Raw genomic sequence first — 14,009 nt, 5'->3', positions numbered from 1 at the left:
AAATTCTATTGGACAAGCCTTGTGTTTTTGTATTCCCGTCGGGTAGAAACAAATTCAGGAAACAACGTTCCACTTTAAAGAACTCAGGCAATGTAACGTCTGTCAATATAATCTTATTAAACAGCGTTTGAGCGGTGACTAAGTCGTAATAATGTAATAATTAAAAGTGTATAAACAATAGAGTAGGTGTGCTTAGATGGTTTCTGGCCATTTCTTTTTTCAAATACGGTTTTACATGTGTAGTTTCTTAATGCACAGTATTACACACACACTCACCGGCCTCTTGGGGCATTTCCTGCTCATTCATACAAGTATCAAATCATTCAATCATGTGGCAGCTGCACTTTGCACAAAATGGTGCATATAAAGGTCAAGAGCATAGTTAATGTTTACATCAAATACCAGAATGAAGAGGGTGGGCACTGTGGCCCTGCATCTCCATGGTCAGGGGTTTGATTCCTGCCTCAGGTTTGTGTACTTGGAGTTTGCATGTTCTCCCCCTGCAAGGTGATGGAATAAAAACGCAAAATATGAGATGAGATACTGTTGTGGGATCGTAAGAGAGCTGTGCATGAATAAATGCCCTCAATCATGAAAGAGGAAAGAGATCAAATTTTACCAAAATGACGTAAGTAACAGTGTAACTGCTATAGAAAGAAAAAAAGAAAGAAAGAAAAAACAGGTTATTGTTATTAGGGTGGTTCTACATGTTGTTGAATTAACTTTCTAAATGGTAAATTTAAGGGACTACACATTAAAATCTATTGATATTGGTATTGTTGTAACCTAATGTTGTTTGTTTGTAGAAGCTGGTGAGCATCCCACAATTGCTGTTTAATTCACAGAAACATAAAAACAGAATTGGAAGGTATTTTCTCCTTTGTCTTATGTCTTTACCCCCATGAGAGCATCAGCTACGACTGCTGTATGATGGCCAATAATCATACAGCAATGACACCTGTGATTTGACGGTAGCCATTATGTATTTATTAACAGCCCAGACTAGTTATATTCAGACTGGTTAAATGTAAGTATGAAATGCAAATAAGCTGTTATGTGAGTACTCATGCCAGGACCCCTGCTTAATGTTGGCCTATGTATTCACTGTTGCAATGTAGCCTACAAACATAGCAACTTACAATATCACACTTTGTACTGCTTCGGCATGTGTGAAATGAAAACATATTAACTCTGCATAACAGACATTGTCAAGACTCTACAGTTTACAAATTTTACAGTGATTCACAGCGCTCAGTATCAGAAGGTGGCAGTATTGTCTGCTTGCAATTAAAGAAGGGAAAAAAAAGCACAAACACTGATCAACCACATCAGTTGAATGAATGATCAGCCACATAAGTTGAATGAATGGTGGCCAATAATGATCTTGGAGTGTTATGGCTGTATCATACCAAATCCAACTAATCGAGAGACTTTTGAACATAGGACATGATAGAACCATTAGAAACAGAATGCTACAAAACCAGGAATGTGTTTGTTGTATGATGGCTAGTGGCTTCAGTACAAACATTACTACTGCTGTGCTGTGATAACATTTAACCTTTCCTATACAATATTACAGTACCATAATATCCAGTGACATGTACTCTGACTGGATGTTGTGGAGAGTTGACCAAAGCTGTTATTTAACACCATATTACCAACTGCTGTGATGTGAGTTGGAGATCGGTATGAAGTGCAGAACATTCACACAGTGAATTTCTGTATTAATGTACAGCCTCAAAGGAAAAGTTCATATTTACCTTATGAGTAGCAACCTTTAAATGATAAGCAGAACATTTCTAAATTGGTTTTAAATGAAAGGTCCTGGGTCCTGAACTTGACAAACCATGTCTTCATGGACTTCCCTTTGCACACAGGAGAATGTCATGCTGGAACAGGTTTGGACTGTGTGGTTATAGAACCATGGAATTCTTAGCGTTACTGGATGCAAAGACATTCTAGACAAATGTGTGTTTTAAATTTTGTGGCAACAGTTTGGTGAAGAAATAAATTTTTATGCGATGGTGAGGTGTCCACAAACTTTGGGCCATTTGGCATTTATGTGGTATACTTACTCCAGCGCTTATTATTCTCATATATAAATATGCATTCACTAGAATATGTTATGCTTTATATGAATTGATCATGCTCATAACAAGAAAGTGCACAGTTAGAAACCGACTACTTGAGATCAAATGAGTACTGATTAAACATACCTGTCTTTAGCTCTGTTGTCAAAACCTAAAAACATAATCAAACCTAAGTGCACTGATATTGTTTTGATTAGATCCAAAGCCTGTTCTTTGACTTTTTCTTTGACTAATTTAGTCTGTTTTAGATCGCCTGACATCCTTGCCTGCTTTGAGTTTAAATGTTTGATTGTTTAAAAATAATTAGTTTTAGCAATGATATGCAGCACCATCAGTAGCCAAGGGTATCTTATGGGTAAGCATTTGTATGTGCTCTAACCTACTGCAGTAAATCACAGCCCCCAGTACCATTACCTCTGCGCCTGCCTAGTCTAATTTGCATGTTGTCACACCTCTGGATAAAAAAAGATGGCAATCTGTCCAAGTGTTCACTGTATTTTTCACACATGCACAGAATCTAGCACCCAAATTAGAACCAAAATGTATTCCCGAGCACTTTGGACTGGGCTTCAGAATTATGTAATAAAACAGGTATCATAACTGTCGTGTGACATTTTCATATAAAGTAAGATGAATTAACCTACTCCCAGAATAATGCTGCTATATAAGTAGTATAACCTACACCCACAATAACTAGAAGTTTTAGTATAAAAACATTTTATATTTGGTTTACATATTTGCCTTAAATCTTTATCTTTACTGTTTCTTTTTTTTTCTTGTATTAATCTATGCAATCTTTAGTTTTAGGATCTTTTTAAAGAAAACTTCTAAAGACAAGCACACACTTGGGAAAGGGTTTAGTATTGCCATGCATACAAATCCAGATATTATATATTGATTGTTGAAGACCAAAAGAGAGTGAATCAGGAAAAAGTTCTTCCCGCAGGCCATTTAGGTCCTCAACCAGGACAACACCTAGAACTATTTTAAAATAGACATATAACTACAAACCTTAGATTTCTCTGCACAACACCCACACATGCAACATTCTAGTCAATACACACACAGCATATCCTTTATTTATAATTATTTATTTTATTGTAGCTTTTTCACTGTAACTAAAAGCTTGATGTGCACAGAATTCCATTGTATTGTATTGCAATAATGTCACATGGAATTCATGCATTTTTTAAATCTATCTACATATTAATTTTTTTTTCTATATGCAAGTATATTCTCTTTATTATAGAAATTCTTTTTTGTCAACAGACAGTTGTAAAAGGAATTACAATGCATTTTGTATTATTTATTGTTTTTTTGTAACCATGAAAATTTGATATGATTTGATTTTAATTTGGATCCATGGCTGTGCCACACAGTAAAATGAGAGCACTCTTAGTGAATGAAGCTTCCATATTCTCCTTCATGCTTGGACTGTCAGGTTTAATAAAACCCAACCCTGTTCGGAAAAGATTAACAGCTTCTGTTAAACGTACTCTCAGTGTCGAGTCCTGCATCATTTGACCAATTCTTGTGTACAGTACATTTTCTTAGCCCGATAGTAACCTTGCAATTTTTTAACCTAATTTTGAAAGAACCTGTGTTGCCTTAAGAAAATTACTTATCAGTGAGGCTAATCTGAAAAAAGATTCAATTTGCTAGTGAACATAAAGAATGTACTGTGGAGCATTTGGAAAAGGCCATTTGGTTTGATGAGTACAGATTTACCCTGTTCCAGAGTGATGGGTGCAAGAAAAGAGGTGGATGAAGTGATGCACCCATCATGTGTACAAGCCTGTGTGAGCAGTTTGTGCTTCTGTTGGTCAGGTACAGATTCAGCAACGTTATGTTCCTTAAAATGAGGTCAGCTGACTATCTTGGACTACCCTGTGGTTTAGGGAGCAGGAGACCTCATTGTCACATATGGATTGGCCACCACAGTCCAGACCTTTAAATGTGACTCTGGCCTGAAATAAACATTAAGAAATAGACCAAATCTGGTCCAAAATATTACAGTGTGCAACTTTGTAAACTTTTGATCACAAGTGTGAATATCAGGAAATAAAAACAGAATTTCATACCAATCTGTTGATCTCAAACCCAAATGCAAAAAAAGATCTCTCTCTCTCTCTCTCTCTCTCTCTCTCTCTATTTCTCTGGCAGACAGTGGAACAGTTACATAAAAGATATATAGTCATATTAGAAAAGTGCTAACATGTGACTAGTTTGGCTCTTAATGCATCTTAAGAGGCTGTCTGTGGCTGAAATTTGTGAAGCAAAATGGAAACAAACATACAGTACAGATTTACAAAATGTTTAAAATTTAAACATATCCAGTTTTAAAGAAACATATCCATCCCCAAGAAACCTGATGAGGTTGCTGAGAGTGCAATTTGCAAATGGGGACATTACAAATACCGTACAACAGGGAAAGGATAAATTCCTAAGTTGGAATTTATTTAGAACAAACTATGGTATTCTACTGAGGACAACAAGCAGAACATATTGATTATTATGTGCATGATCTGCTCTCCCTGCTGGGTTTTAAAGACTTTATTAAGGATTTGGCCTTGTGGAAAAGCAGAATAAAGCTATTTTAAATATCATCAGTGAGTGTAAATGTATATTCACTTCATAAAAGTCTTTACTGCATTCTTTTTCAAGAGATTATGTAACACTGAATACTGACCCTTTTCCTGAAGCCCAGTAGCTCTAGGTCTCAAGACATTTAAACACAGTTCTGGAAATGATTCTTTAAATTTGATGTGTTTTCTAAATACAGTAATTACAGTCACTGTGTTAAATATACTAGTTCTCATAGTATTAACATTGGGCTATAAATAAAAGAATTTAATATAAATGCAGCATGAATGTTATAATAATATAACTAAGGTTGGACAGTAATCCCTATTAAAATACTCACAAAAGGGAAAGCAGTGTAGAACAGGATCCTTTGTATAAACCATTTTGTATAAATTCTTTATTTAATTAAATACTTCAATTGTATTCATTCAATTGTGCTCTTTTTCTATTATTTCTACTGCAGTAAAAAATATATATTTTTTTTATTCGACATGCAGGACTTTTCTTTTTTTTTTCTTCTCAGGGACCTAGTTTCCAGTTTGTTTCAAATTCATGAAAAAAAGCAGGTCAATTGGTGTTTGCAGCCTAGAGTATGTGAATATGGTTACTAAGCAACCACATCACACTGATGATAGCAAAGACTTAAGCGATGTTGGTAACTAGGCTTCTGTTGCATATATCAGATCATTATACTGCTTATACTAAGCAACTACACATTATTTAATCAGATTACTTGACATCAGAAACGATGTGTGACCCTGCATTCATTAGGGTTCATTTACTCTCCCACACTACAGTTCACATCGATCATATATTATATGTTATTAAAACCTGAAAGGATGGGGTGAACCATCAACTTCCTAAAAAAAATATTGTCAAAAAATAATGAAAGACCAGAGAAGGCAAGTGGTCTGATCCTGCATAGTGCCTACTATACAAGTCTCTGAAGGCAGTTTTATGAGACTGGGTTGCTTCAGTTGGTCAGGTCTAGGCTCAGCAATGTTATGTGGCAGTATAATGATGTTGGCTGACAACCTGAATGTACTGAACAACCAGGTTATCCCATTAATGGATTTTTGTCTTCCCTGATAAAACAGGTTTATTCTAGAACAATAATTCCAAGATTCATTGGCCTTAAATTGTGAATAAGTGTTCCTGAGAAACCATTTTTACACCGAGTACTGACCAAGACCTCACTGAAAGCCGTTGGGATGTGCTGGAGAAGATTACGGATGGGATTACCCCTCCCGACATCATTACAATATCTCTGCGCATCATTGGACAAAAATAACAGTTATATTTATATGTATGTCAGGAATGCTCATCTAATTTTGCTCCTTCCTGACCAATCACTTTCTGGTCATATTCAGGTAAAAAAGACATTTTCTAACGTGTGTTAAATTTGATGCAACAGTGAAAGAGAATAAAATAACACTCAGTAAGGTACCAAACATTTTACTTAATCAAGAACGCAAAAAGAAAAAATGCCCATGCCTTAAAGAAGGCCTCTGACTGACAGCTTACTTTTATTAAAATGTTGTTGTTTTTTTGCACAGATTAAGTGTGCAGTTGCTGCCAATGCACAATCCACCAGACATCTGTTAATTTTTGGACCCCTCTTTCTTTTCACCCTAGTTCCCTCACTTCATTGTTCTCTTTACAAAAATTAACAAAGAAAATGGAAATGTCCAACGTCATGCCCATTATTCTTTTGATGTGCCTTGTCACTGCAAAGTTGAAATCACTTATTTGCAAAATTATTATGGATATATGAATATTCTCAATAAAAGCTATGAGGAAGGCTTAATCAAGCTTTTAATTTAAGCTTTGATTTACTATATCATATTTCCAGTGGCAAAAAGTTAAATGCATTCTGTTATTATTTCCTTTGCGTTTTAATTGTTTGAACATGAATCAAATGCTTGGGATAGGGCTCCACAAGCTTCCCACAATATGTGTAGTAAATTTTGATTTATACATTTTCTGTGTGATTTCGGTCAGGGCATTTGTTTAATCTGATCAGAGAAAGCTCAACTACAATGATCTTATAGCTATTTCACAAGCTCCTCTGTTGTTGCCTTGGTTCCCAATTCAAGTCCCAGTTTTAATACTTCATTCCTGATCAATGTGGTGTCTTTATTGTCCTAAGAATTGTTTTTGTTTTTTTCCCACATTTGTTTGTACAGATGCATGCTGCTAAATGTTAAGTTGATAACTGGACAATAAGCTTTTAAAAGTCATTACATAAAGTTCCGGGATCTTTTAGACTGTTTTAAGAGAAAATCTGTTTGGTGTATGTACCATTTTTGCACATTGGAATTATGATACAGTGAATTAAAGCCGAAATGTGTGCTTATTTAATTATAAAAAGGTATTACAAAATATCATTGATGATATTAATAAGAGAGTGTAACTGACTTACTAAAAGAAATAAATAGTAAAAGATTGAGATTGTTGATCATTAGCCTAGGTCTATGCAAAATCATGGCCTCAGTTGTACATGCAGAAGTAACATTGCTTATTTTTCCTCATTACTCATTACTCAACACATGAGCTGTTTTTCTGGCTGCTATGGATGCAATCAGTGCTGTGATAATGCTGTGGTGACAGGAGTCACTAGTAATCAGTGTTCATTTGTCCACAGTGTTCATTTTGACCATTTAGTTTCATTGATGAGTTTCTGAACAGGCTGTGCTACATTAGGGTCAGAGTATTCAGAATTCTGATGTTTTAATATTGACAATTCTAGTGCTGCTCCACTTCTATATACTTTGATGTAAATCAATCAAATGCATCAGTTCTGGTTTTGAGCTGTTGTGCAAAAATGCACCAGGCTGGCTTTGCTTTGCAGATCTAGAGCAGATGAATCTACACAGTTGGCCCTAATCCAGTGCAGTGGGCTTGGGGTATGTGCGAAGCTAAAATCATGTAAAAGACTGAAATTGATAAAAGGGAAATTTAATGGTAAATCATTATCACTACAACTCTATCGCAGATCAATTCAGAACAAAATTCTGCAGTATCACGTCACCTCGTTTAACACCTACTTTAGTGCTTGAATTTAAAATGATTTCAGTGAGTATTGGAGAATTCTTTTTTGTTTGTTTCAGGCTATCATGTTTTTCATTTTGTTCTGTCCCCCCACCCCTTCGTGTGAATCTTTTTAAGCCTCATTTTGAACTCAGCACATGTCTCATCCTGACCTGAAGGATGCCTCTGTTGGCTTACTGGGCAGTTCAGCTGCTGCTTGATAGAAAAAAATGGGCAAGTGCTTCCTGTTTTGGGCTCAAGATAATGATGCTCTTATTTGCCGCGCCAATAATCACTCTGTTTTATAGAAAGCCCTAATCCCCCCCCCTACATACACACACACACACAGCACCACCACCACATACTTTGTGAGTTACGTGCTCTAACATACCTGAACTGTCTCACACTCTTAAATTCACAAATGTGCAGAACTACATAGGATATTCAGCTTCAAAAATGCAAATATGATTCTAAGCAGAAGAGTGTTTGTAAATGAATGTGTGTAAAAGGATATGTGATGTCTGTGTGTGTGTGCGGCAGATATTCTCAGTGAGCTTGTAGGAGGCTGAAAAAGATGATTAATTGAAACTGGCAACTGAGAGTGAAGCTGCTACAGAGAGGCAGTGTGAAATTATCAGCACAAATTCTGCTTTCTGATAATTGGTAATATCTACTTATGATTATTTAGCATTTTACATAAAGTGCAAAGAGCTAGTACATGGCTACAATATCGTGTCTACATTAAACCAAAACACCAGCACAGAATTGTTATAAGTTTCCATACATAATCTTAATGCACATAATTACTGGCATGCTATCCTTATTTACTCACTCACTCATCTTCTATATCGCTTTATACTGTATGCAGGGCCACGAGGGGCCTGGAGTCTATGACTAGGACATGAGGCAGCTTACACACTGGACAGGGTGCCAGTCCATCGCTGGGCACATACATACACATTAATCTCCTACATAATCTCAATAACAAGAATTATAACTTTTGGCTTTTTAAAATGCTTGCACACATCCATGCATACATGCAGAGACACACTATGTAAAAAATAACATACATTATGTAATGCATTTTCATTTACACACTTTACATACTATCTTATCTATACTTTATGAGTTCTCATCATTTGGTTTGGCAGAGTTGCATTTCCAGCTACAATGTTTGCACAAACCTTGTTTAAACAAACCTGACAAAAATTAGGAACAGTGTTTTATTGGACAATATTTAATGAAAAATATACCTCATAAACTCAACCAATACCACCTTAAGTAAAAACAATCCACAAGTTTATATTTTTTTTGTCATTTAGGGAGATTCAGATGCGCAGAGGGCCAGATCTGACCTGACAGTACAGAGGTTATAGAAAAATATATATGTATCACAAGAATAAACACCTCATACAATCAATCAACAGAACAGCAAGCAGTCACAATTTAAGGTAAATTAATAAGGAATAAATCAGATGGGATATTCTGTTATGGTAACAGATGGTTGTATGTAAAAAAGCACATCCCAAAGTGTTTTCATTCCTCTTATACAATAGCAATTTCCCAAATACATACTTTATTGCACTCCTTATCAGTTTGCAATTAGATTCCTAAACAGGTTTTGATACACTTCTTCAACATATGTGTGTGTTTGTAATTCGCTCTGGATAAGAGCGTCTGCCAAATGCCTAAATGGAAATGTCTAATAACACCCTGGTGCTGTCTACATGTGTGTGTGTCTTGAAGTTAATAAAAAGAATCAAGTTGTAAGGAACACTGTCTGTTTTGGAGACTTTCATATTGCAGTAAAGTTACTGGTTTACCTTTTTACCTCTGGGACTGACACCGGGTAAACTCTTCCAGAAATGCCCCCTTCCAGAAAACCTCATATCTATGATTATATATTTTTTGGCTAAATAATAAAATTAATATGTTTTTAGTAGTCACTGTAATGTATTGATTTTACAGAAACAAAAACACATTACAATTAGTGCATTAATAGAAATCTGGAATTTACCCTTTTTTTCAGAGTTGTGGTATAAAAGAAAATAACACTATATTAAACAAGTGAAAAATTTGAAAGCTGATTTTGTATTCTTGACAACTGAGTAGGCAAAAGAGCTACACAGACAAGGTAATGCCTATAAAAGTCTTTAGTTTAGGTCATTAATAGTATGTTAGTGGTGATTTGTAGTCTAATTAACAACACCATATAATATTTAAAATTTCTGTGTATTCTATTAATTGATTTTTTGAATTAACATACAAATTAAGGTATAAAAAAAAATCCATCACACACACCTTAACTTTATAACATGTAACATGAACAGATGATTGTAATTGTATTGCTTCAAGATTAACACAAAGGTTCAGTTACCTTAACTTATTAAACATTCAAAATACCCTCTATTGTTAAGGATGTGAAGGAAAGAAATGGAGCTTCTGTAAATAGTTAACAGAGAGATGGAGCAGGAGAAAGAGTGTGAAAGAAAAAAGAGGCTCTCTGTCTGTTCACTTGGATCATTCATCGTTGAAATTACGTTATAAAATGTCCAGCCTCTTTTACTTAAAATTAATATACAGTCAAAATGACGTAAATGATAAAAGATGAAGAGGACAATAAAAGAGCAAAATATATGCCTAGGAAAAAATAGAATGGGAAAGCGTTTTAAAGGAGGCAATATCCACTGAATAAATCTCTCAGATCCCTTTGTCTGATTTAAGTCCATCATCTTTCAGGCTGCTGTGATCAATGTTGTTATAAAACTTGGCAGGTGCGCCTCCAGTGCCTGCCAACCAATCCCAGTGTGTGAAGAAGGGAGCGAAATTGGTGCCGGGCTGCAAATGATGCACATCGTGGCGTGGTGCACCACCCCACAGGCCAAATGGAACAATGCGATGCATGGCCCAGGGGAAATCATAGCCACAGTGGTCCTCAGCTGACACCCACACGTTGAAGACCATAAATGCCCAGCCAGTAAGACAGTGGCAATGCAGAAGTAAAGGATCCACAGTAGTCCACAGGCCCACACTGATAAGCTCCCACGCTGACAAGTACTGTGTAACCAGGCTAAATGTCTGCCGGTATTGATGATGCACAGCATGGAAGGTGGAATACAGCCAAGCAATGCGGTGGTGCAGCAGATGCCAAGCAAAGTACTGGAAATCAAAAAGCACTGTGCAACCTGCAATACCAATCAAGAAGGAAGTGAGCGAGGGTGCATGGTGTGGAAGTGGCACAGGTGGGCGCCACAGCCATTGTGCCACGGCTGCCGGAAAGATGTAAAGCAGGTGGTTGTAGGTGGTGAGTGCAAGTGTGGTGCCCACGTTGGACCATGTGACTGTGCGATCTGGGTGCAGCTGGTAGCGGCGGATACTTGGCCACGTTGGTGCCAGAAGGTCCAGAGTGGTGTAGAAAAGTATAAGGACCAAGTAGGTAGAGACAGAGAGAAGCACAGGGAAAAGTGGTGAGCTGATAGTGCTGGCATGGTTCTGACGCAGGTAGTCCCAGAAAGGCTGAAGTAGAGCTTGTTCAGGAAGCGGCCATGTTGCATTTGCGCCATCCCACGCACCCCAAAGAGACCTGCTGAGCCTCTCCACACTCATTCTGTGCTCTTCGAGAGAGATGGTGCAAACCCACAGCTTGGATTGTGTCCGTAGCAACTCCAGTCAAGGTGATGCTGCTCTTTGCAGGAGACAGAAGAAAGTTAGAATCTCAGTTCAGGGTTCTGATGCTTTATAGAATTTTGGAATGGCAGAAAGTCTGCAGTCTGAGGAGCCAAGCGAGGCAGGACTGAAAAGCTCTGTGCATCTAAGAACCACCTCCTACATCCGCGCTCTCTCTCCCTCTCTCAATCTCGCTCGCCCTCTAGATCTATCTCTCTGACACTCTCCATCGCTCACTTTGTCTTTCTACTGTGTGTCTAAGAGAGAGAAAATGTGTGAAGGAACTTGTCATCAATGTGAGAATGATCCAGGCTACTGATTTTCTTACCTCAATATAAAAAAAAGATATGGAGTATTTTTGTGAATCTTTGTGATAATCTGCAGCCTTTTCTGGCTATTTTATGCAGCAAATGAATGGGCAATAAATACTGTACATGGGTGAAAACATGGTCTATTCGCTCACTGTAATGTGAGGAAATGTGATAAATCAGAAGCAAAGCCAGACTCTTAACATTGATAATAAGTGTTAAATAAACGATGCATAAAATAAAGTATGATTACCCTATATCTTATTTTCCTGCTATGCCTTATGTGTGAAAGAGCCCTTTTACAGGTAGTCAAATCCCTATACATTTAACGAAGATTGTCCAATTGCGATACAATGAAATATCGACCTGCTGAAACTAACTATTGGTGCAACGTGGTTTCCCTTTAATCTTTATTTCACAATAAAAATTACGCTTTAGTTTTCAGCACATGATAACTGACAATAGAGAAATGCATGTAAATAGTTAGCTCACTGTAATATTGAAACCAGCCACAAATTCAAACAATAAATAGATCATAAGTATTGTGTCCCTATTTTTACCTTTTATTCTTTACCATTTTACCAGAGTTTAATGTTTCAGAAATAAAAGTCTGCAAACACTAACTGAGTGGAAATCTGTTTTCAGATTTACATAATAATACATTATATAAGACCCTAGAGATAAATATGCACTTGTTTAGGCTTTAGTAGGCTATAGACTGCATCCATTTGCTAGGTTTTTCTATCACTTGCTCTTTCACACATGCAGATGTAATTAATCATATCTTGGCTGACAGCGACCAGAGGCACTGCTGATGTCTCACAGTATTTTTTTTCTACAGCAGGAAGCAACAGTAACAGCATGGCATGCCTTCTCTCATTTCTTTTTTTGAAAAACAGAAAGAGGAGGGAAGGGGGGGGGGGGTCACAGCACAGCGATGATGTTCTCTTTGGAATTCTTTACTTAATAAACTCATCCTGCACTCACACAATGCTGCCATATTGCTCTGAATATTAACACACATCCACATTACCAAGAGCATTTTCCATGAAATCTTATTTTGCTGAATATGTACAGTATACTTAGTGGAACCTCGGATTGCAAGTAACGCGGTTTGCGAGTATTGGTTAATGAGTACCAAGTATCATGTAGCACGCATATGCTTCTTGTTTTGATGCCGAGTGTCACGTGATCACAACTGAGCCAATGTTTTTTCTCTCTCTTGTGCTGCAGAATTGTGGGTAATTATCTCCTCTGCTCGGTCTTAGAGCGTCTTTCACTAGTATAATCAACATTCGTGCACGCATGTACAGTTTACTATAACACTGTGACGTGTGTGCGCGTAAAACATATTTAATTTTGTGGTCGTATGCGTGTGTGTACGTGTACTGTTTATTATAACACGTGTGTGCATGTGTAAAGCAAAAGCAAGTCTCATTAGAGAGGTAAAAGATCCATTTTTCTAATCTCTCTGTATCAGCATTCCGTTATGTGTGTGCATGCGCTTCATTGGACACTGTCCCCTGCACACACACACCCCTCCTCTCGCCTTTACACACACACACACACACACACACTCTCTGCTCTACACAGAAACATTGCTTTGTCGCAATTCATTTCTAAGATAAAGTGCAGGTTAATTTGTTTTTTTTACTTTACAGCAGTGATTCCGTTAGTATGCGCTCACACGAGTGTCATTAGCGATGTTCCTTGCTAATTCTTTCGTTTAAACAGTCTTTACGTTAATGTGTGTGTGTGTGTGTGAAACTTAAATAAGAGTAATACGTCTTGAAATGAGTCTTAAAAAATGAGTCCGCTTTCGGAACGAATTATGCCCATAATCCAAGGTTCCACTATATATATATATATATATATATATATATAGATATACACACACACAGTATATTAAACTGAAACAGGCTGTTTTATAGCTGATCAAAATTTTAGGAGCACATGCCTTTAAAAGTCTAAATCTGTGCAAAGATGTGGATTCATCGTCATTTCCTGTCAGGTAGTCACACGTTCTGATGGCAAAGGCAAAAAAAACTCTCCCTTTTTGAACGTGTTTGGGTTGCTGAACTGCATAAGCAGGGTCTTTCACAGCGCGCCATCGCTGCTGAGGTAGGACGCAGTAAGACAGTCATTTGGAATTTCTTAAATGATCCTGACGGTTATAGAACAAAAAGTCAAGTGGAAGACCCAAAAAAGTTTCACCAGCACTGAGCTGGAGGATCCAATCGGCTGTCCGTCAAGACACTGGACAATCCTCGACCCAAATTAAGACCGTTACTGGTGCTGACTGCAGCCCCATAACCATCAGACAGCATGACAC

The 14,009-nt window shown here is 37.1% G+C and overlaps 1 protein-coding gene across 1 annotated transcript; it reads right to left on the bottom strand.

Moving 5' to 3' along the window:
* Positions 1 to 9,943: 9,943 nt before the first annotated feature.
* ch25hl2 (cholesterol 25-hydroxylase like 2) lies at positions 9,944 to 11,446 on the bottom strand. Its single transcript, XM_053479027.1, has one exon. The coding sequence runs from the start codon at positions 11,307 to 11,309 to the stop codon at positions 10,404 to 10,406; it is 906 nt and encodes a 301-aa protein (XP_053335002.1). The 5' UTR covers positions 11,310 to 11,446; the 3' UTR covers positions 9,944 to 10,403.
* Positions 11,447 to 14,009: the final 2,563 nt, after the last annotated feature.

Source organism: Clarias gariepinus, chromosome 19 (assembly GCF_024256425.1).
Source record: "Clarias gariepinus isolate MV-2021 ecotype Netherlands chromosome 19, CGAR_prim_01v2, whole genome shotgun sequence".
In the NCBI taxonomy this organism is placed as follows: domain Eukaryota; kingdom Metazoa; phylum Chordata; class Actinopteri; order Siluriformes; family Clariidae; genus Clarias; species Clarias gariepinus.
Note: the sequence above shows the minus strand (reverse complement) of the source record. Positions and strands in the feature narration are given on the sequence as shown.